At 62.7% G+C, this 24,145-nt stretch overlaps 10 protein-coding genes across 22 annotated transcripts in view; 1 reads left to right on the top strand and 9 right to left on the bottom strand.

The window, feature by feature from the left end:
- Window positions 1–24,145, bottom strand: part of UBE2R2 (ubiquitin conjugating enzyme E2 R2) — a 262,560-nt gene that overhangs the window by 156,262 nt on the left and 82,153 nt on the right. The window lies entirely within an intron of this gene.
- UBAP2 (ubiquitin associated protein 2) overlaps window positions 1–24,145 on the top strand; it is a 236,801-nt gene that overhangs the window by 188,817 nt on the left and 23,839 nt on the right. The gene's annotated exons all lie outside the window — the stretch shown is intronic.
- On the bottom strand, window positions 2,220–2,798 carry LOC142421577 (interferon-like). The gene has a single exon (XM_075526364.1). It carries the CDS (start codon window positions 2,796–2,798, stop codon window positions 2,220–2,222), a length of 579 nt encoding a protein of 192 aa, XP_075382479.1.
- LOC142421579 (interferon-like) lies at window positions 5,203–5,781 on the bottom strand. The gene has a single exon (XM_075526366.1). It carries the CDS (start codon window positions 5,779–5,781, stop codon window positions 5,203–5,205), a length of 579 nt encoding a protein of 192 aa, XP_075382481.1.
- On the bottom strand, window positions 8,185–8,763 carry LOC142421580 (interferon-like). The gene has a single exon (XM_075526367.1). The coding sequence runs from the start codon at window positions 8,761–8,763 to the stop codon at window positions 8,185–8,187; it is 579 nt and encodes a 192-aa protein (XP_075382482.1).
- On the bottom strand, window positions 11,167–11,745 carry LOC142421582 (interferon-like). Its single transcript, XM_075526368.1, has one exon. It carries the CDS (start codon window positions 11,743–11,745, stop codon window positions 11,167–11,169), a length of 579 nt encoding a protein of 192 aa, XP_075382483.1.
- On the bottom strand, window positions 14,150–14,728 carry LOC142421584 (interferon-like). The gene has a single exon (XM_075526370.1). The coding sequence runs from the start codon at window positions 14,726–14,728 to the stop codon at window positions 14,150–14,152; it is 579 nt and encodes a 192-aa protein (XP_075382485.1).
- LOC142421583 (interferon-like) lies at window positions 17,132–17,710 on the bottom strand. Its single transcript, XM_075526369.1, has one exon. It carries the CDS (start codon window positions 17,708–17,710, stop codon window positions 17,132–17,134), a length of 579 nt encoding a protein of 192 aa, XP_075382484.1.
- LOC142421585 (interferon-like) lies at window positions 20,114–20,692 on the bottom strand. The gene has a single exon (XM_075526372.1). The coding sequence runs from the start codon at window positions 20,690–20,692 to the stop codon at window positions 20,114–20,116; it is 579 nt and encodes a 192-aa protein (XP_075382487.1).
- Window positions 23,096–23,674, bottom strand: LOC142421586 (interferon-like). Its single transcript, XM_075526373.1, has one exon. The coding sequence runs from the start codon at window positions 23,672–23,674 to the stop codon at window positions 23,096–23,098; it is 579 nt and encodes a 192-aa protein (XP_075382488.1).

Genomic DNA, 24,145 nt, shown 5'->3' with positions numbered 1-24,145 from the left:
TCTTGGGGAAGTGCGTTGTTGGGGTGGCCGTGCGTGTGGAGGGCGGTGGCGGTGCTTTGCTGGTGGTGTGTTGGGGGGAGGTTGGCTGTAGCGGTTGAGTGGGGGATGCGAAAGCGCTGGGGCAGAGAGCCCTTGGGGGCAGCTGTGGCGGGGAGGTGCGTTAGGGTTTCCCGGTTGCCTGCAGGGCGAGCTGCGGTGCCTCTTTTCTGCAGCTGAAGTTTCCCTTCCTGCCCAAGTGTCTTTTCCGTGTGTAATGCCCTGGTGTTGGTTGTGGTCGGTTTTCCTTTCGCTTGCGGCTCGCCGTTGTTTTCATGCGAGCTGGTCTTGTCTTTTCTTTTCGTGTTGGGAAGGGTTGTGGAGTGATGTCACTTGTCAGAGGCTGGGGAGTCCCCTCCTGGAGCGAGGGCCTGGGGGTGTCGGTGGCTTGCGAGGAGGTGGCTCTGGGTGTAGGCGCTTGAGCACCGGACGTGTTCCCGGCTGGAGCTGCCCCAGCTCCTCCCGTGCGCGAAGCTGATGGGAACGGGGAGGAAAGGCTTGAGGAAAAAGGCAGAGGAAGAAGGGAAGAGTCTTGCTGCTGCTCCTGCTGCCTGCGTTGGGTCCCTGGCTGTGGTGCCATGCGCGCGCCCCTGTCCGTCGCAGGGGTCTTGTTGCGTTTTCTCTGCCTGCTTGCGTGAGGTGGCTGGAGAGCAAAGAGGGAAAGGTCGCGCGTAAGGGAAGGGTGTTGCGTTTGGGGTGGCCTGAGCCCCTAGAGGAGGGCTGTCCAGGAGTCCTCTGGAGGGGGAGCTGAGCCAGCTGATCTAGCTGTAGAGCTGTGGCGGGAGGAGGAGGTGGAGGTTGCACGCCCCCGTGTTTTCTCAAAGCTTTTGGAGCAGGGGAAAGGTGTGTGTGGTGGCGGGTGCGGCGGTCTGGGAGCCGTGGCGTTGTCGGGCAACGTTGTGTTGGTGGGCGCTGTGCTTGGGGTGCTGGCACGTGCACGATGATTTGGCGTCCCTAGGTGCCGTCGCTGCGGGAGGTGGGCTGCTGTTGGAGGTCCGTGGCTGGACCTTGTCCGCGTTGCGGTAGAGTGGTTTGTGGTGCTGCTGCGAAAGGTGTTTTGAAGCAGCGCGACGGGAGAGTTGTCGTGAGAAGTGCCTGAAGGGGCAAGAGTAGCGGAACTCGGCCTAACGAAAGCGATCTCTGCCGTGCCTGTCCTTCGTAGAATCGTCGAATGGTTTGGGTTGGGAGGGGCCTTTGAAGGCGGCCTAGTCCAAGGCCCCAGCAGTGAGCAGGGACACCTTTGAGGAGATGGGGTCGCTCAGAGCCCCGTCCAGCCTGCCCTTGAATGTTTCCAGGGATGGGGCATCTACCAGCTCTCTGGGCAACCTGTTGCGGTGTTTCACCACCCTCATGGTAAACAACGTCTTCCCTATATTGAGTCTGAATCTGCCCTCTTTTAGTTTAAAACCGCTAGCCCTCGTCCTGTCGCTGCAGGCCCTGTTAAAAAGTCTGTCCCCGTCTTCCTTCTCGGCCCCCTTTTAAGTGCTGGGAGGCCGCAAGAAGGTCTCCCCGCAGCCTTGTCTTCTGCAGGCTGAGCAACGCCGACTCTCTCAGCCTTTCCTTGTAGGAGAGGCGTTCCAAGCCGCCCCTGATGGCTTTTGTGGCCCTCCTCGGGAGCCGCTCCGAGAGGTCCGTGTCGTCCTCGTCCTGAGGGCTCGTCGGTCGGCCTAAAGCGGGATGGAAGGTGTGAAATGCTGAGGAGGCGAGGGCCGAAGAGGTGATTGTGATGACGATGGCTAAACCCTGGCAGAGGTTTTGCGGAGAGGTTGAGGAAAGTGCCTCCTTGGGGAGGTGCCCAAGAGAAGAGCGGGCAGAGGCTCCGCAGAGCCCTGTTTGGAGCAGGGCTTGGAGTAGGTGTTGCGTGGCGGTGGCTTCCCCCCACCCCAAAGGCGCGTTCCTGTGCTCCTGAGACAAGAGGCGCTGGCAAGCTTTTTGCAAGAGGTCTTTATTTTCTGTCGAGTAATAAATAGGTGAATAAATAGATAAAACCCGTTGTCAGAATAAATAGAATAAGTCGTATAAATAGAGGAGCAGTCGGTGGAGGCCGAGGGTGCGGGGCCGTTCTTGCAGCGGCTCTTGCCGTGGGTCAGGGGAGGCGGGAGAGCAGCGGTGGGGGTGGGGCGGCGGCCCAGAAGCGGTGGTGGGGGTGCGCGGGGCCGAGGGGGTCGGTCGGGGTCGTTGGGCTAGTTGCGCATGGCGCGGGTGAGGTTGTGGAGGTGTTGGAAGCAGACGCGAGCTTCGAGGCGGACGTGGTCCCAGGCGCAGGCGCTGTGGTTGTGGGTGTGGAGGAAGTCCTGGATGTGCCTGAAGTATTTGTTGATGCTGAGCAGCAGGTTGCGGGGCCCGTGGCCTTGCGAGAGCGTGCCGTTGGCTGGCAGGCATCGCTGGAGCTGCTGGACGTGGTGCTGGAGGCTGTTGAGGAGGTGGTGGCGTGCCTGGGCGTCCCAGTGTGGGGGCGTGCTGGGGCTGCTGAGGGTGGCGAAGAGGTGCTGGAGGATGCGTAGGGCGGTGGCAGCGGCTTGCTGCGGGTGGTTGGTGTGGAGGAGGGTGTCGGGGAAGGGGAAGGGCGCGTGCTGGTGGTGGCAGGGCTGTGGCGGGCTGGGAGCCATGGCCTGGAGGAGCTGGAGGCTGTCCCAGGGGAAGGTGGCGTCGCGGGGACGCAGGTGGTGGCAGGCGAGGGTGGTGGCGAGAGCCGTCAGGAGGAGCAGGAGCGCCGGGGCGCCGTGCCGCAGGCGGGGCTGTGGGGATGCGGGCGCAGGCATGGTGGGGCTGTGGGTGGTGCTGGGCAGGAGCCTGGTCAGGCTGGGTGGTGGTGCGGATGGGCGCTGTGCTTGGGGTGCTGCCGGGCGGCCGGCTTTATGTGGTGCCACGGCTTTCCCTTCCTCGCTTTCCGATTGCTGCGAGTTTCCGGCTGTGGTTTTCAGTTCTGGCTGGTGGCTGTGGTGGTCTTGGGGAAGTGCGTTGTTGGGGTGGCCGTGCGTGTGGAGGGCGGTGGCGGTGCTTTGCTGGTGGTGTGTTGGGGGGAGGTTGGCTGTAGCGGTTGAGTGGGGGATGCGAAAGCGCTGGGGCAGAGAGCCCTTGGGGGCAGCTGTGGCGGGGAGGTGCGTTAGGGTTTCCCGGTTGCCTGCAGGGCGAGCTGCGGTGCCTCTTTTCTGCAGCTGAAGTTTCCCTTCCTGCCCAAGTGTCTTTTCCGTGTGTAATGCCCTGGTGTTGGTTGTGGTCGGTTTTCCTTTCGCTTGCGGCTCGCCGTTGTTTTCATGCGAGCTGGTCTTGTCTTTTCTTTTCGTGTTGGGAAGGGTTGTGGAGTGATGTCACTTGTCAGAGGCTGGGGAGTCCCCTCCTGGAGCGAGGGCCTGGGGGTGTCGGTGGCTTGCGAGGAGGTGGCTCTGGGTGTAGGCGCTTGAGCACCGGACGTGTTCCCGGCTGGAGCTGCCCCAGCTCCTCCCGTGCGCGAAGCTGATGGGAACGGGGAGGAAAGGCTTGAGGAAAAAGGCAGAGGAAGAAGGGAAGAGTCTTGCTGCTGCTCCTGCTGCCTGCGTTGGGTCCCTGGCTGTGGTGCCATGCGCGCGCCCCTGTCCGTCGCAGGGGTCTTGTTGCGTTTTCTCTGCCTGCTTGCGTGAGGTGGCTGGAGAGCAAAGAGGGAAAGGTCGCGCGTAAGGGAAGGGTGTTGCGTTTGGGGTGGCCTGAGCCCCTAGAGGAGGGCTGTCCAGGAGTCCTCTGGAGGGGGAGCTGAGCCCAGCTGATCTAGCTGTAGAGCTGTGGCGGGAGGAGGAGGTGGAGGTTGCACGCCCCCGTGTTTTCTCAAAGCTTTTGGAGCAGGGGAAAGGTGTGTGTGGTGGCGGGTGCGGCGGTCTGGGAGCCGTGGCGTTGTCGGGCAACGTTGTGTTGGTGGGCGCTGTGCTTGGGGTGCTGGCACGTGCACGATGATTTGGCGTCCCTAGGTGCCGTCGCTGCGGGAGGTGGGCTGCTGTTGGAGGTCCGTGGCTGGACCTTGTCCGCGTTGCGGTAGAGTGGTTTGTGGTGCTGCTGCGAAAGGTGTTTTGAAGCAGCGCGACGGGAGAGTTGTCGTGAGAAGTGCCTGAAGGGGCAAGAGTAGCGGAACTCGGCCTAACGAAAGCGATCTCTGCCGTGCCTGTCCTTCGTAGAATCGTCGAATGGTTTGGGTTGGGAGGGGCCTTTGAAGGCGGCCTAGTCCAAGGCCCCAGCAGTGAGCAGGGACACCTTTGAGGAGATGGGGTCGCTCAGAGCCCCGTCCAGCCTGCCCTTGAATGTTTCCAGGGATGGGGCATCTACCAGCTCTCTGGGCAACCTGTTGCGGTGTTTCACCACCCTCATGGTAAACAACGTCTTCCCTATATTGAGTCTGAATCTGCCCTCTTTTAGTTTAAAACCGCTAGCCCTCGTCCTGTCGCTGCAGGCCCTGTTAAAAAGTCTGTCCCCGTCTTCCTTCTCGGCCCCCTTTTAAGTGCTGGGAGGCCGCAAGAAGGTCTCCCCGCAGCCTTGTCTTCTGCAGGCTGAGCAACGCCGACTCTCTCAGCCTTTCCTCGTAGGAGAGGCGTTCCAAGCCGCCCCTGATGGCTTTTGTGGCCCTCCTCGGGAGCCGCTCCGAGAGGTCCGTGTCGTCCTCGTCCTGAGGGCTCGTCGGTCGGCCTAAAGCGGGATGGAAGGTGTGAAATGCTGAGGAGGCGAGGGCCGAAGAGGTGATTGTGATGACGATGGCTAAACCCTGGCAGAGGTTTTGCGGAGAGGTTGAGGAAAGTGCCTCCTTGGGGAGGTGCCCAAGAGAAGAGCGGGCAGAGGCTCCGCAGAGCCCTGTTTGGAGCAGGGCTTGGAGTAGGTGTTGCGTGGCGGTGGCTTCCCCCCACCCCAAAGGCGCGTTCCTGTGCTCCTGAGACAAGAGGCGCTGGCAAGCTTTTTGCAAGAGGTCTTTATTTTCTGTCGAGTAATAAATAGGTGAATAAATAGATAAAACCCGTTGTCAGAATAAATAGAATAAGTCGTATAAATAGAGGAGCAGTCGGTGGAGGCCGAGGGTGCGGGGCCGTTCTTGCAGCGGCTCTTGCCGTGGGTCAGGGGAGGCGGGAGAGCAGCGGTGGGGGTGGGGCGGCGGCCCAGAAGCGGTGGTGGGGGTGCGCGGGGCCGAGGGGGTCGGTCGGGGTCGTTGGGCTAGTTGCGCATGGCGCGGGTGAGGTTGTGGAGGTGTTGGAAGCAGACGCGAGCTTCGAGGCGGACGTGGTCCCAGGCGCAGGCGCTGTGGTTGTGGGTGTGGAGGAAGTCCTGGATGTGCCTGAAGTATTTGTTGATGCTGAGCAGCAGGTTGCGGGGCCCGTGGCCTTGCGAGAGCGTGCCGTTGGCTGGCAGGCATCGCTGGAGCTGCTGGACGTGGTGCTGGAGGCTGTTGAGGAGGTGGTGGCGTGCCTGGGCGTCCCAGTGTGGGGGCGTGCTGGGGCTGCTGAGGGTGGCGAAGAGGTGCTGGAGGATGCGTAGGGCGGTGGCAGCGGCTTGCTGCGGGTGGTTGGTGTGGAGGAGGGTGTCGGGGAAGGGGAAGGGCGCGTGCTGGTGGTGGCAGGGCTGTGGCGGGCTGGGAGCCATGGCCTGGAGGAGCTGGAGGCTGTCCCAGGGGAAGGTGGCGTCGCGGGGACGCAGGTGGTGGCAGGCGAGGGTGGTGGCGAGAGCCGTCAGGAGGAGCAGGAGCGCCGGGGCGCCGTGCCGCAGGCGGGGCTGTGGGGATGCGGGCGCAGGCATGGTGGGGCTGTGGGTGGTGCTGGGCAGGAGCCTGGTCAGGCTGGGTGGTGGTGCGGATGGGCGCTGTGCTTGGGGTGCTGCCGGGCGGCCGGCTTTATGTGGTGCCACGGCTTTCCCTTCCTCGCTTTCCGATTGCTGCGAGTTTCCGGCTGTGGTTTTCAGTTCTGGCTGGTGGCTGTGGTGGTCTTGGGGAAGTGCGTTGTTGGGGTGGCCGTGCGTGTGGAGGGCGGTGGCGGTGCTTTGCTGGTGGTGTGTTGGGGGGAGGTTGGCTGTAGCGGTTGAGTGGGGGATGCGAAAGCGCTGGGGCAGAGAGCCCTTGGGGGCAGCTGTGGCGGGGAGGTGCGTTAGGGTTTCCCGGTTGCCTGCAGGGCGAGCTGCGGTGCCTCTTTTCTGCAGCTGAAGTTTCCCTTCCTGCCCAAGTGTCTTTTCCGTGTGTAATGCCCTGGTGTTGGTTGTGGTCGGTTTTCCTTTCGCTTGCGGCTCGCCGTTGTTTTCATGCGAGCTGGTCTTGTCTTTTCTTTTCGTGTTGGGAAGGGTTGTGGAGTGATGTCACTTGTCAGAGGCTGGGGAGTCCCCTCCTGGAGCGAGGGCCTGGGGGTGTCGGTGGCTTGCGAGGAGGTGGCTCTGGGTGTAGGCGCTTGAGCACCGGACGTGTTCCCGGCTGGAGCTGCCCCAGCTCCTCCCGTGCGCGAAGCTGATGGGAACGGGGAGGAAAGGCTTGAGGAAAAAGGCAGAGGAAGAAGGGAAGAGTCTTGCTGCTGCTCCTGCTGCCTGCGTTGGGTCCCTGGCTGTGGTGCCATGCGCGCGCCCCTGTCCGTCGCAGGGGTCTTGTTGCGTTTTCTCTGCCTGCTTGCGTGAGGTGGCTGGAGAGCAAAGAGGGAAAGGTCGCGCGTAAGGGAAGGGTGTTGCGTTTGGGGTGGCCTGAGCCCCTAGAGGAGGGCTGTCCAGGAGTCCTCTGGAGGGGGAGCTGAGCCAGCTGATCTAGCTGTAGAGCTGTGGCGGGAGGAGGAGGTGGAGGTTGCACGCCCCCGTGTTTTCTCAAAGCTTTTGGAGCAGGGGAAAGGTGTGTGTGGTGGCGGGTGCGGCGGTCTGGGAGCCGTGGCGTTGTCGGGCAACGTTGTGTTGGTGGGCGCTGTGCTTGGGGTGCTGGCACGTGCACGATGATTTGGCGTCCCTAGGTGCCGTCGCTGCGGGAGGTGGGCTGCTGTTGGAGGTCCGTGGCTGGACCTTGTCCGCGTTGCGGTAGAGTGGTTTGTGGTGCTGCTGCGAAAGGTGTTTTGAAGCAGCGCGACGGGAGAGTTGTCGTGAGAAGTGCCTGAAGGGGCAAGAGTAGCGGAACTCGGCCTAACGAAAGCGATCTCTGCCGTGCCTGTCCTTCGTAGAATCGTCGAATGGTTTGGGTTGGGAGGGGCCTTTGAAGGCGGCCTAGTCCAAGGCCCCAGCAGTGAGCAGGGACACCTTTGAGGAGATGGGGTCGCTCAGAGCCCCGTCCAGCCTGCCCTTGAATGTTTCCAGGGATGGGGCATCTACCAGCTCTCTGGGCAACCTGTTGCGGTGTTTCACCACCCTCATGGTAAACAACGTCTTCCCTATATTGAGTCTGAATCTGCCCTCTTTTAGTTTAAAACCGCTAGCCCTCGTCCTGTCGCTGCAGGCCCTGTTAAAAAGTCTGTCCCCGTCTTCCTTCTCGGCCCCCTTTTAAGTGCTGGGAGGCCGCAAGAAGGTCTCCCCGCAGCCTTGTCTTCTGCAGGCTGAGCAACGCCGACTCTCTCAGCCTTTCCTCGTAGGAGAGGCGTTCCAAGCCGCCCCTGATGGCTTTTGTGGCCCTCCTCGGGAGCCGCTCCGAGAGGTCCGTGTCGTCCTCGTCCTGAGGGCTCGTCGGTCGGCCTAAAGCGGGATGGAAGGTGTGAAATGCTGAGGAGGCGAGGGCCGAAGAGGTGATTGTGATGACGATGGCTAAACCCTGGCAGAGGTTTTGCGGAGAGGTTGAGGAAAGTGCCTCCTTGGGGAGGTGCCCAAGAGAAGAGCGGGCAGAGGCTCCGCAGAGCCCTGTTTGGAGCAGGGCTTGGAGTAGGTGTTGCGTGGCGGTGGCTTCCCCCCACCCCAAAGGCGCGTTCCTGTGCTCCTGAGACAAGAGGCGCTGGCAAGCTTTTTGCAAGAGGTCTTTATTTTCTGTCGAGTAATAAATAGGTGAATAAATAGATAAAACCCGTTGTCAGAATAAATAGAATAAGTCGTATAAATAGAGGAGCAGTCGGTGGAGGCCGAGGGTGCGGGGCCGTTCTTGCAGCGGCTCTTGCCGTGGGTCAGGGGAGGCGGGAGAGCAGCGGTGGGGGTGGGGCGGCGGCCCAGAAGCGGTGGTGGGGGTGCGCGGGGCCGAGGGGGTCGGTCGGGGTCGTTGGGCTAGTTGCGCATGGCGCGGGTGAGGTTGTGGAGGTGTTGGAAGCAGACGCGAGCTTCGAGGCGGACGTGGTCCCAGGCGCAGGCGCTGTGGTTGTGGGTGTGGAGGAAGTCCTGGATGTGCCTGAAGTATTTGTTGATGCTGAGCAGCAGGTTGCGGGGCCCGTGGCCTTGCAAGAGCGTGCCGTTGGCTGGCAGGCATCGCTGGAGCTGCTGGACGTGGTGCTGGAGGCTGTTGAGGAGGTGGTGGCGTGCCTGGGCGTCCCAGTGTGGGGGCGTGCTGGGGCTGCTGAGGGTGGCGAAGAGGTGCTGGAGGATGCGTAGGGCGGTGGCAGCGGCTTGCTGCGGGTGGTTGGTGTGGAGGAGGGTGTCGGGGAAGGGGAAGGGCGCGTGCTGGTGGTGGCAGGGCTGTGGCGGGCTGGGAGCCATGGCCTGGAGGAGCTGGAGGCTGTCCCAGGGGAAGGTGGCGTCGCGGGGACGCAGGTGGTGGCAGGCGAGGGTGGTGGCGAGAGCCGTCAGGAGGAGCAGGAGCGCCGGGGCGCCGTGCCGCAGGCGGGGCTGTGGGGATGCGGGCGCAGGCATGGTGGGGCTGTGGGTGGTGCTGGGCAGGAGCCTGGTCAGGCTGGGTGGTGGTGCGGATGGGCGCTGTGCTTGGGGTGCTGCCGGGCGGCCGGCTTTATGTGGTGCCACGGCTTTCCCTTCCTCGCTTTCCGATTGCTGCGAGTTTCCGGCTGTGGTTTTCAGTTCTGGCTGGTGGCTGTGGTGGTCTTGGGGAAGTGCGTTGTTGGGGTGGCCGTGCGTGTGGAGGGCGGTGGCGGTGCTTTGCTGGTGGTGTGTTGGGGGGAGGTTGGCTGTAGCGGTTGAGTGGGGGATGCGAAAGCGCTGGGGCAGAGAGCCCTTGGGGGCAGCTGTGGCGGGGAGGTGCGTTAGGGTTTCCCGGTTGCCTGCAGGGCGAGCTGCGGTGCCTCTTTTCTGCAGCTGAAGTTTCCCTTCCTGCCCAAGTGTCTTTTCCGTGTGTAATGCCCTGGTGTTGGTTGTGGTCGGTTTTCCTTTCGCTTGCGGCTCGCCGTTGTTTTCATGCGAGCTGGTCTTGTCTTTTCTTTTCGTGTTGGGAAGGGTTGTGGAGTGATGTCACTTGTCAGAGGCTGGGGAGTCCCCTCCTGGAGCGAGGGCCTGGGGGTGTCGGTGGCTTGCGAGGAGGTGGCTCTGGGTGTAGGCGCTTGAGCACCGGACGTGTTCCCGGCTGGAGCTGCCCCAGCTCCTCCCGTGCGCGAAGCTGATGGGAACGGGGAGGAAAGGCTTGAGGAAAAAGGCAGAGGAAGAAGGGAAGAGTCTTGCTGCTGCTCCTGCTGCCTGCGTTGGGTCCCTGGCTGTGGTGCCATGCGCGCGCCCCTGTCCGTCGCAGGGGTCTTGTTGCGTTTTCTCTGCCTGCTTGCGTGAGGTGGCTGGAGAGCAAAGAGGGAAAGGTCGCGCGTAAGGGAAGGGTGTTGCGTTTGGGGTGGCCTGAGCCCCTAGAGGAGGGCTGTCCAGGAGTCCTCTGGAGGGGGAGCTGAGCCAGCTGATCTAGCTGTAGAGCTGTGGCGGGAGGAGGAGGTGGAGGTTGCACGCCCCCGTGTTTTCTCAAAGCTTTTGGAGCAGGGGAAAGGTGTGTGTGGTGGCGGGTGCGGCGGTCTGGGAGCCGTGGCGTTGTCGGGCAACGTTGTGTTGGTGGGCGCTGTGCTTGGGGTGCTGGCACGTGCACGATGATTTGGCGTCCCTAGGTGCCGTCGCTGCGGGAGGTGGGCTGCTGTTGGAGGTCCGTGGCTGGACCTTGTCCGCGTTGCGGTAGAGTGGTTTGTGGTGCTGCTGCGAAAGGTGTTTTGAAGCAGCGCGACGGGAGAGTTGTCGTGAGAAGTGCCTGAAGGGGCAAGAGTAGCGGAACTCGGCCTAACGAAAGCGATCTCTGCCGTGCCTGTCCTTCGTAGAATCGTCGAATGGTTTGGGTTGGGAGGGGCCTTTGAAGGCGGCCTAGTCCAAGGCCCCAGCAGTGAGCAGGGACACCTTTGAGGAGATGGGGTCGCTCAGAGCCCCGTCCAGCCTGCCCTTGAATGTTTCCAGGGATGGGGCATCTACCAGCTCTCTGGGCAACCTGTTGCGGTGTTTCACCACCCTCATGGTAAACAACGTCTTCCCTATATTGAGTCTGAATCTGCCCTCTTTTAGTTTAAAACCGCTAGCCCTCGTCCTGTCGCTGCAGGCCCTGTTAAAAAGTCTGTCCCCGTCTTCCTTCTCGGCCCCCTTTTAAGTGCTGGGAGGCCGCAAGAAGGTCTCCCCGCAGCCTTGTCTTCTGCAGGCTGAGCAACGCCGACTCTCTCAGCCTTTCCTCGTAGGAGAGGCGTTCCAAGCCGCCCCTGATGGCTTTTGTGGCCCTCCTCGGGAGCCGCTCCGAGAGGTCCGTGTCGTCCTCGTCCTGAGGGCTCGTCGGTCGGCCTAAAGCGGGATGGAAGGTGTGAAATGCTGAGGAGGCGAGGGCCGAAGAGGTGATTGTGATGACGATGGCTAAACCCTGGCAGAGGTTTTGCGGAGAGGTTGAGGAAAGTGCCTCCTTGGGGAGGTGCCCAAGAGAAGAGCGGGCAGAGGCTCCGCAGAGCCCTGTTTGGAGCAGGGCTTGGAGTAGGTGTTGCGTGGCGGTGGCTTCCCCCCACCCCAAAGGCGCGTTCCTGTGCTCCTGAGACAAGAGGCGCTGGCAAGCTTTTTGCAAGAGGTCTTTATTTTCTGTCGAGTAATAAATAGGTGAATAAATAGATAAAACCCGTTGTCAGAATAAATAGAATAAGTCGTATAAATAGAGGAGCAGTCGGTGGAGGCCGAGGGTGCGGGGCCGTTCTTGCAGCGGCTCTTGCCGTGGGTCAGGGGAGGCGGGAGAGCAGCGGTGGGGGTGGGGCGGCGGCCCAGAAGCGGTGGTGGGGGTGCGCGGGGCCGAGGGGGTCGGTCGGGGTCGTTGGGCTAGTTGCGCATGGCGCGGGTGAGGTTGTGGAGGTGTTGGAAGCAGACGCGAGCTTCGAGGCGGACGTGGTCCCAGGCGCAGGCGCTGTGGTTGTGGGTGTGGAGGAAGTCCTGGATGTGCCTGAAGTATTTGTTGATGCTGAGCAGCAGGTTGCGGGGCCCGTGGCCTTGCGAGAGCGTGCCGTTGGCTGGCAGGCATCGCTGGAGCTGCTGGACGTGGTGCTGGAGGCTGTTGAGGAGGTGGTGGCGTGCCTGGGCGTCCCAGTGTGGGGGCGTGCTGGGGCTGCTGAGGGTGGCGAAGAGGTGCTGGAGGATGCGTAGGGCGGTGGCAGCGGCTTGCTGCGGGTGGTTGGTGTGGAGGAGGGTGTCGGGGAAGGGGAAGGGCGCGTGCTGGTGGTGGCAGGGCTGTGGCGGGCTGGGAGCCATGGCCTGGAGGAGCTGGAGGCTGTCCCAGGGGAAGGTGGCGTCGCGGGGACGCAGGTGGTGGCAGGCGAGGGTGGTGGCGAGAGCCGTCAGGAGGAGCAGGAGCGCCGGGGCGCCGTGCCGCAGGCGGGGCTGTGGGGATGCGGGCGCAGGCATGGTGGGGCTGTGGGTGGTGCTGGGCAGGAGCCTGGTCAGGCTGGGTGGTGGTGCGGATGGGCGCTGTGCTTGGGGTGCTGCCGGGCGGCCGGCTTTATGTGGTGCCACGGCTTTCCCTTCCTCGCTTTCCGATTGCTGCGAGTTTCCGGCTGTGGTTTTCAGTTCTGGCTGGTGGCTGTGGTGGTCTTGGGGAAGTGCGTTGTTGGGGTGGCCGTGCGTGTGGAGGGCGGTGGCGGTGCTTTGCTGGTGGTGTGTTGGGGGGAGGTTGGCTGTAGCGGTTGAGTGGGGGATGCGAAAGCTCTGGGGCAGAGAGCCCTTGGGGGCAGCTGTGGCGGGGAGGTGCGTTAGGGTTTCCCGGTTGCCTGCAGGGCGAGCTGCGGTGCCTCTTTTCTGCAGCTGAAGTTTCCCTTCCTGCCCAAGTGTCTTTTCCGTGTGTAATGCCCTGGTGTTGGTTGTGGTCGGTTTTCCTTTCGCTTGCGGCTCGCCGTTGTTTTCATGCGAGCTGGTCTTGTCTTTTCTTTTCGTGTTGGGAAGGGTTGTGGAGTGATGTCACTTGTCAGAGGCTGGGGAGTCCCCTCCTGGAGCGAGGGCCTGGGGGTGTCGGTGGCTTGCGAGGAGGTGGCTCTGGGTGTAGGCGCTTGAGCACCGGACGTGTTCCCGGCTGGAGCTGCCCCAGCTCCTCCCGTGCGCGAAGCTGATGGGAACGGGGAGGAAAGGCTTGAGGAAAAAGGCAGAGGAAGAAGGGAAGAGTCTTGCTGCTGCTCCTGCTGCCTGCGTTGGGTCCCTGGCTGTGGTGCCATGCGCGCGCCCCTGTCCGTCGCAGGGGTCTTGTTGCGTTTTCTCTGCCTGCTTGCGTGAGGTGGCTGGAGAGCAAAGAGGGAAAGGTCGCGCGTAAGGGAAGGGTGTTGCGTTTGGGGTGGCCTGAGCCCCTAGAGGAGGGCTGTCCAGGAGTCCTCTGGAGGGGGAGCTGAGCCCAGCTGATCTAGCTGTAGAGCTGTGGCGGGAGGAGGAGGTGGAGGTTGCACGCCCCCGTGTTTTCTCAAAGCTTTTGGAGCAGGGGAAAGGTGTGTGTGGTGGCGGGTGCGGCGGTCTGGGAGCCGTGGCGTTGTCGGGCAACGTTGTGTTGGTGGGCGCTGTGCTTGGGGTGCTGGCACGTGCACGATGATTTGGCGTCCCTAGGTGCCGTCGCTGCGGGAGGTGGGCTGCTGTTGGAGGTCCGTGGCTGGACCTTGTCCGCGTTGCGGTAGAGTGGTTTGTGGTGCTGCTGCGAAAGGTGTTTTGAAGCAGCGCGACGGGAGAGTTGTCGTGAGAAGTGCCTGAAGGGGCAAGAGTAGCGGAACTCGGCCTAACGAAAGCGATCTCTGCCGTGCCTGTCCTTCGTAGAATCGTCGAATGGTTTGGGTTGGGAGGGGCCTTTGAAGGCGGCCTAGTCCAAGGCCCCAGCAGTGAGCAGGGACACCTTTGAGGAGATGGGGTCGCTCAGAGCCCCGTCCAGCCTGCCCTTGAATGTTTCCAGGGATGGGGCATCTACCAGCTCTCTGGGCAACCTGTTGCGGTGTTTCACCACCCTCATGGTAAACAACGTCTTCCCTATATTGAGTCTGAATCTGCCCTCTTTTAGTTTAAAACCGCTAGCCCTCGTCCTGTCGCTGCAGGCCCTGTTAAAAAGTCTGTCCCCGTCTTCCTTCTCGGCCCCCTTTTAAGTGCTGGGAGGCCGCAAGAAGGTCTCCCCGCAGCCTTGTCTTCTGCAGGCTGAGCAACGCCGACTCTCTCAGCCTTTCCTCGTAGGAGAGGCGTTCCAAGCCGCCCCTGATGGCTTTTGTGGCCCTCCTCGGGAGCCGCTCCGAGAGGTCCGTGTCGTCCTCGTCCTGAGGGCTCGTCGGTCGGCCTAAAGCGGGATGGAAGGTGTGAAATGCTGAGGAGGCGAGGGCCGAAGAGGTGATTGTGATGACGATGGCTAAACCCTGGCAGAGGTTTTGCGGAGAGGTTGAGGAAAGTGCCTCCTTGGGGAGGTGCCCAAGAGAAGAGCGGGCAGAGGCTCCGCAGAGCCCTGTTTGGAGCAGGGCTTGGAGTAGGTGTTGCGTGGCGGTGGCTTCCCCCCACCCCAAAGGCGCGTTCCTGTGCTCCTGAGACAAGAGGCGCTGGCAAGCTTTTTGCAAGAGGTCTTTATTTTCTGTCGAGTAATAAATAGGTGAATAAATAGATAAAACCCGTTGTCAGAATAAATAGAATAAGTCGTATAAATAGAGGAGCAGTCGGTGGAGGCCGAGGGTGCGGGGCCGTTCTTGCAGCGGCTCTTGCCGTGGGTCAGGGGAGGCGGGAGAGCAGCGGTGGGGGTGGGGCGGCGGCCCAGAAGCGGTGGTGGGGGTGCGCGGGGCCGAGGGGGTCGGTCGGGGTCGTTGGGCTAGTTGCGCATGGCGCGGGTGAGGTTGTGGAGGTGTTGGAAGCAGACGCGAGCTTCGAGGCGGACGTGGTCCCAGGCGCAGGCGCTGTGGTTGTGGGTGTGGAGGAAGTCCTGGATGTGCCTGAAGTATTTGTTGATGCTGAGCAGCAGGTTGCGGGGCCCGTGGCCTTGCGAGAGCGTGCCGTTGGCTGGCAGGCATCGCTGGAGCTGCTGGACGTGGTGCTGGAGGCTGTTGAGGAGGTGGTGGCGTGCCTGGGCGTCCCAGTGTGGGGGCGTGCTGGGGCTGCTGAGGGTGGCGAAGAGGTGCTGGAGGATGCGTAGGGCGGTGGCAGCGGCTTGCTGCGGGTGGTTGGTGTGGAGGAGGGTGTCGGGGAAGGGGAAGGGCGCGTGCTGGTGGTGGCAGGGCTGTGGCGGGCTGGGAGCCATGGCCTGGAGGAGCTGGAGGCTGTCCCAGGGGAAGGTGGCGTCGCGGGGACGCAGGTGGTGGCAGGCGAGGGTGGTGGCGAGAGCCGTCAGGAGGAGCAGGAGCGCCGGGGCGCCGTGCCGCAGGCGGGGCTGTGGGGATGCGGGCGCAGGCATGGTGGGGCTGTGGGTGGTGCTGGGCAGGAGCCTGGTCAGGCTGGGTGGTGGTGCGGATGGGCGCTGTGCTTGGGGTGCTGCCGGGCGGCCGGCTTTATGTGGTGCCACGGCTTTCCCTTCCTCGCTTTCCGATTGCTGCGAGTTTCCGGCTGTGGTTTTCAGTTCTGGCTGGTGGCTGTGGTGGTCTTGGGGAAGTGCGTTGTTGGGGTGGCCGTGCGTGTGGAGGGCGGTGGCGGTGCTTTGCTGGTGGTGTGTTGGGGGGAGGTTGGCTGTAGCGGTTGAGTGGGGGATGCGAAAGCGCTGGGGCAGAGAGCCCTTGGGGGCAGCTGTGGCGGGGAGGTGCGTTAGGGTTTCCCGGTTGCCTGCAGGGCGAGCTGCGGTGCCTCTTTTCTGCAGCTGAAGTTTCCCTTCCTGCCCAAGTGTCTTTTCCGTGTGTAATGCCCTGGTGTTGGTTGTGGTCGGTTTTCCTTTCGCTTGCGGCTCGCCGTTGTTTTCATGCGAGCTGGTCTTGTCTTTTCTTTTCGTGTTGGGAAGGGTTGTGGAGTGATGTCACTTGTCAGAGGCTGGGGAGTCCCCTCCTGGAGCGAGGGCCTGGGGGTGTCGGTGGCTTGCGAGGAGGTGGCTCTGGGTGTAGGCGCTTGAGCACCGGACGTGTTCCCGGCTGGAGCTGCCCCAGCTCCTCCCGTGCGCGAAGCTGATGGGAACGGGGAGGAAAGGCTTGAGGAAAAAGGCAGAGGAAGAAGGGAAGAGTCTTGCTGCTGCTCCTGCTGCCTGCGTTGGGTCCCTGGCTGTGGTGCCATGCGCGCGCCCCTGTCCGTCGCAGGGGTCTTGTTGCGTTTTCTCTGCCTGCTTGCGTGAGGTGGCTGGAGAGCAAAGAGGGAAAGGTCGCGCGTAAGGGAAGGGTGTTGCGTTTGGGGTGGCCTGAGCCCCTAGAGGAGGGCTGTCCAGGAGTCCTCTGGAGGGGGAGCTGAGCCAGCTGATCTAGCTGTAGAGCTGTGGCGGGAGGAGGAGGTGGAGGTTGCACGCCCCCGTGTTTTCTCAAAGCTTTTGGAGCAGGGGAAAGGTGTGTGTGGTGGCGGGTGCGGCGGTCTGGGAGCCGTGGCGTTGTCGGGCAACGTTGTGTTGGTGGGCGCTGTGCTTGGGGTGCTGGCACGTGCACGATGATTTGGCGTCCCTAGGTGCCGTCGCTGCGGGAGGTGGGCTGCTGTTGGAGGTCCGTGGCTGGACCTTGTCCGCGTTGCGGTAGAGTGGTTTGTGGTGCTGCTGCGAAAGGTGTTTTGAAGCAGCGCGACGGGAGAGTTGTCGTGAGAAGTGCCTGAAGGGGCAAGAGTAGCGGAACTCGGCCTAACGAAAGCGATCTCTGCCGTGCCTGTCCTTCGTAGAATCGTCGAATGGTTTGGGTTGGGAGGGGCCTTTGAAGGCGGCCTAGTCCAAGGCCCCAGCAGTGAGCAGGGACACCTTTGAGGAGATGGGGTCGCTCAGAGCCCCGTCCAGCCTGCCCTTGAATGTTTCCAGGGATGGGGCATCTACCAGCTCTCTGGGCAACCTGTTGCGGTGTTTCACCACCCTCATGGTAAACAACGTCTTCCCTATATTGAGTCTGAATCTGCCCTCTTTTAGTTTAAAACCGCTAGCCCTCGTCCTGTCGCTGCAGGCCCTGTTAAAAAGTCTGTCCCCGTCTTCCTTCTCGGCCCCCTTTTAAGTGCTGGGAGGCCGCAAGAAGGTCTCCCCGCAGCCTTGTCTTCTGCAGGCTGAGCAACGCCGACTCTCTCAGCCTTTCCTCGTAGGAGAGGCGTTCCAAGCCGCCCCTGATGGCTTTTGTGGCCCTCCTCGGGAGCCGCTCCGAGAGGTCCGTGTCGTCCTCGTCCTGAGGGCTCGTCGGTCGGCCTAAAGCGGGATGGAAGGTGTGAAATGCTGAGGAGGCGAGGGCCGAAGAGGTGATTGTGATGACGATGGCTAAACCCTGGCAGAGGTTTTGCGGAGAGGTTGAGGAAAGTGCCTCCTTGGGGAGGTGCCCAAGAGAAGAGCGGGCAGAGGCTCCGCAGAGCCCTGTTTGGAGCAGGGCTTGGAGTAGGTGTTGCGTGGCGGTGGCTTCCCCCCACCCCAAAGGCGCGTTCCTGTGCTCCTGAGACAAGAGGCGCTGGCAAGCTTTTTGCAAGAGGTCTTTATTTTCTGTCGAGTAATAAATAGGTGAATAAATAGATAAAACCCGTTGTCAGAATAAATAGAATAAGTCGTATAAATAGAGGAGCAGTCGGTGGAGGCCGAGGGTGCGGGGCCGTTCTTGCAGCGGCTCTTGCCGTGGGTCAGGGGAGGCGGGAGAGCAGCGGTGGGGGTGGGGCGGCGGCCCAGAAGCGGTGGTGGGGGTGCGCGGGGCCGAGGGGGTCGGTCGGGGTCGTTGGGCTAGTTGCGCATGGCGCGGGTGAGGTTGTGGAGGTGTTGGAAGCAGACGCGAGCTTCGAGGCGGACGTGGTCCCAGGCGCAGGCGCTGTGGTTGTGGGTGTGGAGGAAGTCCTGGATGTGCCTGAAGTATTTGTTGATGCTGAGCAGCAGGTTGCGGGGCCCGTGGCCTTGCGAGAGCGTGCCGTTGGCTGGCAGGCATCGCTGGAGCTGCTGGACGTGGTGCTGGAGGCTGTTGAGGAGGTGGTGGCGTGCCTGGGCGTCCCAGTGTGGGGGCGTGCTGGGGCTGCTGAGGGTGGCGAAGAGGTGCTGGAGGATGCGTAGGGCGGTGGCAGCGGCTTGCTGCGGGTGGTTGGTGTGGAGGAGGGTGTCGGGGAAGGGGAAGGGCGCGTGCTGGTGGTGGCAGGGCTGTGGCGGGCTGGGAGCCATGGCCTGGAGGAGCTGGAGGCTGTCCCAGGGGAAGGTGGCGTCGCGGGGACGCAGGTGGTGGCAGGCGAGGGTGGTGGCGAGAGCCGTCAGGAGGAGCAGGAGCGCCGGGGCGCCGTGCCGCAGGCGGGGCTGTGGGGATGCGGGCGCAGGCATGGTGGGGCTGTGGGTGGTGCTGGGCAGGAGCCTGGTCAGGCTGGGTGGTGGTGCGGATGGGCGCTGTGCTTGGGGTGCTGCCGGGTGGCCGGCTTTATGTGGTGCCACGGCTTTCCCTTCCTCGCTTTCCGATTGCTGCGAGTTTCCGGCTGTGGTTTTCAGTTCTGGCTGGTGGCTGTGGTGGTCTTGGGGAAGTGCGTTGTTGGGGTGGCCGTGCGTGTGGAGGGCGGTGGCGGTGCTTTGCTGGTGGTGTGTTGGGGGGAGGTTGGCTGTAGCGGTTGAGTGGGGGATGCGAAAGCGCTGGGGCAGAGAGCCCTTGGGGGCAGCTGTGGCGGGGAGGTGCGTTAGGGTTTCCCGGTTGCCTGCAGGGCGAGCTGCGGTGCCTCTTTTCTGCAGCTGAAGTTTCCCTTCCTGCCCAAGTGTCTTTTCCGTGTGTAATGCCCTGGTGTTGGTTGTGGTCGGTTTTCCTTTCGCTTGCGGCTCGCCGTTGTTTTCATGCGAGCTGGTCTTGTCTTTTCTTTTCGTGTTGGGAAGGGTTGTGGAGTGATGTCACTTGTCAGAGGCTGGGGAGTCCCCTCCTGGAGCGAGGGCCTGGGGGTGTCGGTGGCTTGCGAGGAGGTGGCTCTGGGTGTAGGCGCTTGAGCACCGGACGTGTTCCCGGCTGGAGCTGCCCCAGCTCCTCCCGTGCGCGAAGCTGATGGGAACGGGGAGGAAAGGCTTGAGGAAAAAGGCAGAGGAAGAAGGGAAGAGTCTTGCTGCTGCTCCTGCTGCCTGCGTTGGGTCCCTGGCTGTGGTGCCATGCGCGCGCCCCTGTCCGTCGCAGGGGTCTTGTTGCGTTTTCTCTGCCTGCTTGCGTGAGGTGGCTGGAGAGCAAAGAGGGAAAGGTCGCGCGTAAGGGAAGGGTGTTGCGTTTGGGGTGGCCTGAGCCCCTAGAGGAGGGCTGTCCAGGAGTCCTCTGGAGGGGGAGCTGAGCCAGCTGATCTAGCTGTAGAGCTGTGGCGGGAGGAGGAGGTGGAGGTTGCACGCCCCCGTGTTTTCTCAAAGCTTTTGGAGCAGGGGAAAGGTGTGTGTGGTGGCGGGTGCGGCGGTCTGGGAGCCGTGGCGTTGTCGGGCAACGTTGTGTTGGTGGGCGCTGTGCTTGGGGTGCTGGCACGTGCACGATGATTTGGCGTCCCTAGGTGCCGTCGCTGCGGGAGGTGGGCTGCTGTTGGAGGTCCGTGGCTGGACCTTGTCCGCGTTGCGGTAGAGTGGTTTGTGGTGCTGCTGCGAAAGGTGTTTTGAAGCAGCGCGACGGGAGAGTTGTCGTGAGAAGTGCCTGAAGGGGCAAGAGTAGCGGAACTCGGCCTAACGAAAGCGATCTCTGCCGTGCCTGTCCTTCGTAGAATCGTCGAATGGTTTGGGTTGGGAGGGGCCTTTGAAGGCGGCCTAGTCCAAGGCCCCAGCAGTGAGCAGGGACACCTTTGAGGAGATGGGGTCGCTCAGAGCCCCGTCCAGCCTGCCCTTGAATGTTTCCAGGGATGGGGCATCTACCAGCTCTCTGGGCAACCTGTTGCGGTGTTTCACCACCCTCATGGTAAACAACGTCTTCCCTATATTGAGTCTGAATCTGCCCTCTTTTAGTTTAAAACCGCTAGCCCTCGTCCTGTCGCTGCAGGCCCTGTTAAAAAGTCTGTCCCCGTCTTCCTTCTCGGCCCCCTTTTAAGTGCTGGGAGGCCGCAAGAAGGTCTCCCCGCAGCCTTGTCTTCTGCAGGCTGAGCAACGCCGACTCTCTCAGCCTTTCCTCGTAGGAGAGGCGTTCCAAGCCGCCCCTGATGGCTTTTGTGGCCCTCCTCGGGAGCCGCTCCGAGAGGTCCGTGTCGTCCTCGTCCTGAGGGCTCGTCGGTCGGCCTAAAGCGGGATGGAAGGTGTGAAATGCTGAGGAGGCGAGGGCCGAAGAGGTGATTGTGATGACGATGGCTAAACCCTGGCAGAGGTTTTGCGGAGAGGTTGAGGAAAGTGCCTCCTTGGGGAGGTGCCCAAGAGAAGAGCGGGCAGAGGCTCCGCAGAGCCCTGTTTGGAGCAGGGCTTGGAGTAGGTGTTGCGTGGCGGTGGCTTCCCCCCACCCCAAAGGCGCGTTCCTGTGCTCCTGAGACAAGAGGCGCTGGCAAGCTTTTTGCAAGAGGTCTTTATTTTCTGTCGAGTAATAAATAGGTGAATAAATAGATAAAACCCGTTGTCAGAATAAATAGAATAAGTCGTATAAATAGAGGAGCAGTCGGTGGAGGCCGAGGGTGCGGGGCCGTTCTTGCAGCGGCTCTTGCCGTGGGTCAGGGGAGGCGGGAGAGCAGCGGTGGGGGTGGGGCGGCGGCCCAGAAGCGGTGGTGGGGGTGCGCGGGGCCGAGGGGGTCGGTCGGGGTCGTTGGGCTAGTTGCGCATGGCGCGGGTGAGGTTGTGGAGGTGTTGGAAGCAGACGCGAGCTTCGAGGCGGACGTGGTCCCAGGCGCAGGCGCTGTGGTTGTGGGTGTGGAGGAAGTCCTGGATGTGCCTGAAGTATTTGTTGATGCTGAGCAGCAGGTTGCGGGGCCCGTGGCCTTGCGAGAGCGTGCCGTTGGCTGGCAGGCATCGCTGGAGCTGCTGGACGTGGTGCTGGAGGCTGTTGAGGAGGTGGTGGCGTGCCTGGGCGTCCCAGTGTGGGGGCGTGCTGGGGCTGCTGAGGGTGGCGAAGAGGTGCTGGAGGATGCGTAGGGCGGTGGCAGCGGCTTGCTGCGGGTGGTTGGTGTGGAGGAGGGTGTCGGGGAAGGGGAAGGGCGCGTGCTGGTGGTGGCAGGGCTGTGGCGGGCTGGGAGCCATGGCCTGGAGGAGCTGGAGGCTGTCCCAGGGGAAGGTGGCGTCGCGGGGACGCAGGTGGTGGCAGGCGAGGGTGGTGGCGAGAGCCGTCAGGAGGAGCAGGAGCGCCGGGGCGCCGTGCCGCAGGCGGGGCTGTGGGGATGCGGGCGCAGGCATGGTGGGGCTGTGGGTGGTGCTGGGCAGGAGCCTGGTCAGGCTGGGTGGTGGTGCGGATGGGCGCTGTGCTTGGGGTGCTGCCGGGCGGCCGGCTTTATGTGGTGCCACGGCTTTCCCTTCCTCGCTTTCCGATTGCTGCGAGTTTCCGGCTGTGGTTTTCAGTTCTGGCTGGTGGCTGTGGTGGTCTTGGGGAAGTGCGTTGTTGGGGTGGCCGTGCGTGTGGAGGGCGGTGGCGGTGCTTTGCTGGTGGTGTGTTGGGGGGAGGTTGGCTGTAGCGGTTGAGTGGGGGATGCGAAAGCGCTGGGGCAGAGAGCCCTTGGGGGCAGCTGTGGCGGGGAGGTGCGTTAGGGTTTCCCGGTTGCCTGCAGGGCGAGCTGCGGTGCCTCTTTTCTGCAGCTGAAGTTTCCCTTCCTGCCCAAGTGTCTTTTCCGTGTGTAATGCCCTGGTGTTGGTTGTGGTCGGTTTTCCTTTCGCTTGCGGCTCGCCGTTGTTTTCATGCGAGCTGGTCTTGTCTTTTCTTTTCGTGTTGGGAAGGGTTGTGGAGTGATGTCACTTGTCAGAGGCTGGGGAGTCCCCTCCTGGAGCGAGGGCCTGGGGGTGTCGGTGGCTTGCGAGGAGGTGGCTCTGGGTGTAGGCGCTTGAGCACCGGACGTGTTCCCGGCTGGAGCTGCCCCAGCTCCTCCCGTGCGCGAAGCTGATGGGAACGGGGAGGAAAGGCTTGAGGAAAAAGGCAGAGGAAGAAGGGAAGAGTCTTGCTGCTGCTCCTGCTGCCTGCGTTGGGTCCCTGGCTGTGGTGCCATGCGCGCGCCCCTGTCCGTCGCAGGGGTCTTGTTGCGTTTTCTCTGCCTGCTTGCGTGAGGTGGCTGGAGAGCAAAGAGGGAAAGGTCGCGCGTAAGGGAAGGGTGTTGCGTTTGGGGTGGCCTGAGCCCCTAGAGGAGGGCTGTCCAGGAGTCCTCTGGAGGGGGAGCTGAGCCAGCTGATCTAGCTGTAGAGCTGTGGCGGGAGGAGGAGGTGGAGGTTGCACGCCCCCGTGTTTTCTCAAAGCTTTTGGAGCAGGGGAAAGGTGTGTGTGGTGGCGGGTGCGGCGGTCTGGGAGCCGTGGCGTTGTCGGGCAACGTTGTGTTGGTGGGCGCTGTGCTTGGGGTGCTGGCACGTGCACGATGATTTGGCGTCCCTAGGTGCCGTCGCTGCGGGAGGTGGGCTGCTGTTGGAGGTCCGTGGCTGGACCTTGTCCGCGTTGCGGTAGAGTGGTTTGTGGTGCTGCTGCGAAAGGTGTTTTGAAGCAGCGCGACGGGAGAGTTGTCGTGAGAAGTGCCTGAAGGGGCAAGAGTAGCGGAACTCGGCCTAACGAAAGCGATCTCTGCCGTGCCTGTCCTTCGTAGAATCGTCGAATGGTTTGGGTTGGGAGGGGCCTTTGAAGGCGGCCTAGTCCAAGGCCCCAGCAGTGAGCAGGGACACCTTTGAGGAGATGGGGTCGCTCAGAGCCCCGTCCAGCCTGCCCTTGAATGTTTCCAGGGATGGGGCATCTACCAGCTCTCTGGGCAACCTGTTGCGGTGTTTCACCACCCTCATGGTAAACAACGTCTTCCCTATATTGAGTCTGAATCTGCCCTCTTTTAGTTTAAAACCGCTAGCCCTCGTCCTGTCGCTGCAGGCCCTGTTAAAAAGTCTGTCCCCGTCTTCCTTCTCGGCCCCCTTTTAAGTGCTGGGAGGCCGCAAGAAGGTCTCCCCGCAGCCTTGTCTTCTGCAGGCTGAGCAACGCCGACTCTCTCAGCCTTTCCTCGTAGGAGAGGCGTTCCAAGCCGCCCCTGATGGCTTTTGTGGCCCTCCTCGGGAGCCGCTCCGAGAGGTCCGTGTCGTCCTCGTCCTGAGGGCTCGTCGGTCGGCCTAAAGCGGGATGGAAGGTGTGAAATGCTGAGGAGGCGAGGGCCGAAGAGGTGATTGTGATGACGATGGCTAAACCCTGGCAGAGGTTTTGCGGAGAGGTTGAGGAAAGTGCCTCCTTGGGGAGGTGCCCAAGAGAAGAGCGGGCAGAGGCTCCGCAGAGCCCTGTTTGGAGCAGGGCTTGGAGTAGGTGTTGCGTGGCGGTGGCTTCCCCCCACCCCAAAGGCGCGTTCCTGTGCTCCTGAGACAAGAGGCGCTGGCAAGCTTTTTGCAAGAGGTCTTTATTTTCTGTCGAGTAATAAATAGGTGAATAAATAGATAAAACCCGTTGTCAGAATAAATAGAATAAGTCGTATAAATAGAGGAGCAGTCGGTGGAGGCCGAGGGTGCGGGGCCGTTCTTGCAGCGGCTCTTGCCGTGGGTCAGGGGAGGCGGGAGAGCAGCGGTGGGGGTGGGGCGGCGGCCCAGAAGCGGTGGTGGGGGTGCGCGGGGCCGAGGGGGTCGGTCGGGGTCGTTGGGCTAGTTGCGCATGGCGCGGGTGAGGTTGTGGAGGTGTTGGAAGCAGACGCGAGCTTCGAGGCGGACGTGGTCCCAGGCGCAGGCGCTGTGGTTGTGGGTGTGGAGGAAGTCCTGGATGTGCCTGAAGTATTTGTTGATGCTGAGCAGCAGGTTGCGGGGCCCGTGGCCTTGCAAGAGCGTGCCGTTGGCTGGCAGGCATCGCTGGAGCTGCTGGACGTGGTGCTGGAGGCTGTTGAGGAGGTGGTGGCGTGCCTGGGCGTCCCAGTGTGGGGGCGTGCTGGGGCTGCTGAGGGTGGCGAAGAGGTGCTGGAGGATGCGTAGGGCGGTGGCAGCGGCTTGCTGCGGGTGGTTGGTGTGGAGGAGGGTGTCGGGGAAGGGGAAGGGCGCGTGCTGGTGGTGGCAGGGCTGTGGCGGGCTGGGAGCCATGGCCTGGAGGAGCTGGAGGCTGTCCCAGGGGAAGGTGGCGTCGCGGGGACGCAGGTGGTGGCAGGCGAGGGTGGTGGCGAGAGCCGTCAGGAGGAGCAGGAGCGCCGGGGCGCCGTGCCGCAGGCGGGGCTGTGGGGATGCGGGCGCAGGCATGGTGGGGCTGTGGGTGGTGCTGGGCAGGAGCCTGGTCAGGCTGGGTGGTGGTGCGGATGGGCGCTGTGCTTGGGGTGCTGCCGGGCGGCCGGCTTTATGTGGTGCCACGGCTTTCCCTTCCTCGCTTTCCGATTGCTGCGAGTTTCCGGCTGTGGTTTTCAGTTCTGGCTGGTGGCTGTGGTGGTCTTGGGGAAGTGCGTTGTTGGGGTGGCCGTGCGTGTGGAGGGCGGTGGCGGTGCTTTGCTGGTGGTGTGTTGGGGGGAGGTTGGCTGTAGCGGTTGAGTGGGGGATGCGAAAGCGCTGGGGCAGAGAGCCCTTGGGGGCAGCTGTGGCGGGGAGGTGCGTTAGGGTTTCCCGGTTGCCTGCAGGGCGAGCTGCGGTGCCTCTTTTCTGCAGCTGAAGTTTCCCTTCCTGCCCAAGTGTCTTTTCCGTGTGTAATGCCCTGGTGTTGGTTGTGGTCGGTTTTCCTTT

The sequence above is a fragment of the Mycteria americana genome, chromosome Z (assembly GCF_035582795.1).
Source record: "Mycteria americana isolate JAX WOST 10 ecotype Jacksonville Zoo and Gardens chromosome Z, USCA_MyAme_1.0, whole genome shotgun sequence".
NCBI classification, from domain to species: domain Eukaryota; kingdom Metazoa; phylum Chordata; class Aves; order Ciconiiformes; family Ciconiidae; genus Mycteria; species Mycteria americana.
This window is presented reverse-complemented; position numbering and strand designations above follow the sequence as displayed.

Bases quoted from the DNA above. Each gene is read 5' to 3' on its own strand.
- LOC142421583 (XM_075526369.1), bottom strand. From the start codon at position 17,710: ATGCCTGCGCCCGCATCCCCACAGCCCCGCCTGCGGCACGGCGCCCCG.
- LOC142421580 (XM_075526367.1), bottom strand. From the start codon at position 8,763: ATGCCTGCGCCCGCATCCCCACAGCCCCGCCTGCGGCACGGCGCCCCG.
- LOC142421582 (XM_075526368.1), bottom strand. From the start codon at position 11,745: ATGCCTGCGCCCGCATCCCCACAGCCCCGCCTGCGGCACGGCGCCCCG.
- LOC142421585 (XM_075526372.1), bottom strand. From the start codon at position 20,692: ATGCCTGCGCCCGCATCCCCACAGCCCCGCCTGCGGCACGGCGCCCCG.
- LOC142421586 (XM_075526373.1), bottom strand. From the start codon at position 23,674: ATGCCTGCGCCCGCATCCCCACAGCCCCGCCTGCGGCACGGCGCCCCG.
- LOC142421579 (XM_075526366.1), bottom strand. From the start codon at position 5,781: ATGCCTGCGCCCGCATCCCCACAGCCCCGCCTGCGGCACGGCGCCCCG.
- LOC142421584 (XM_075526370.1), bottom strand. From the start codon at position 14,728: ATGCCTGCGCCCGCATCCCCACAGCCCCGCCTGCGGCACGGCGCCCCG.
- LOC142421577 (XM_075526364.1), bottom strand. From the start codon at position 2,798: ATGCCTGCGCCCGCATCCCCACAGCCCCGCCTGCGGCACGGCGCCCCG.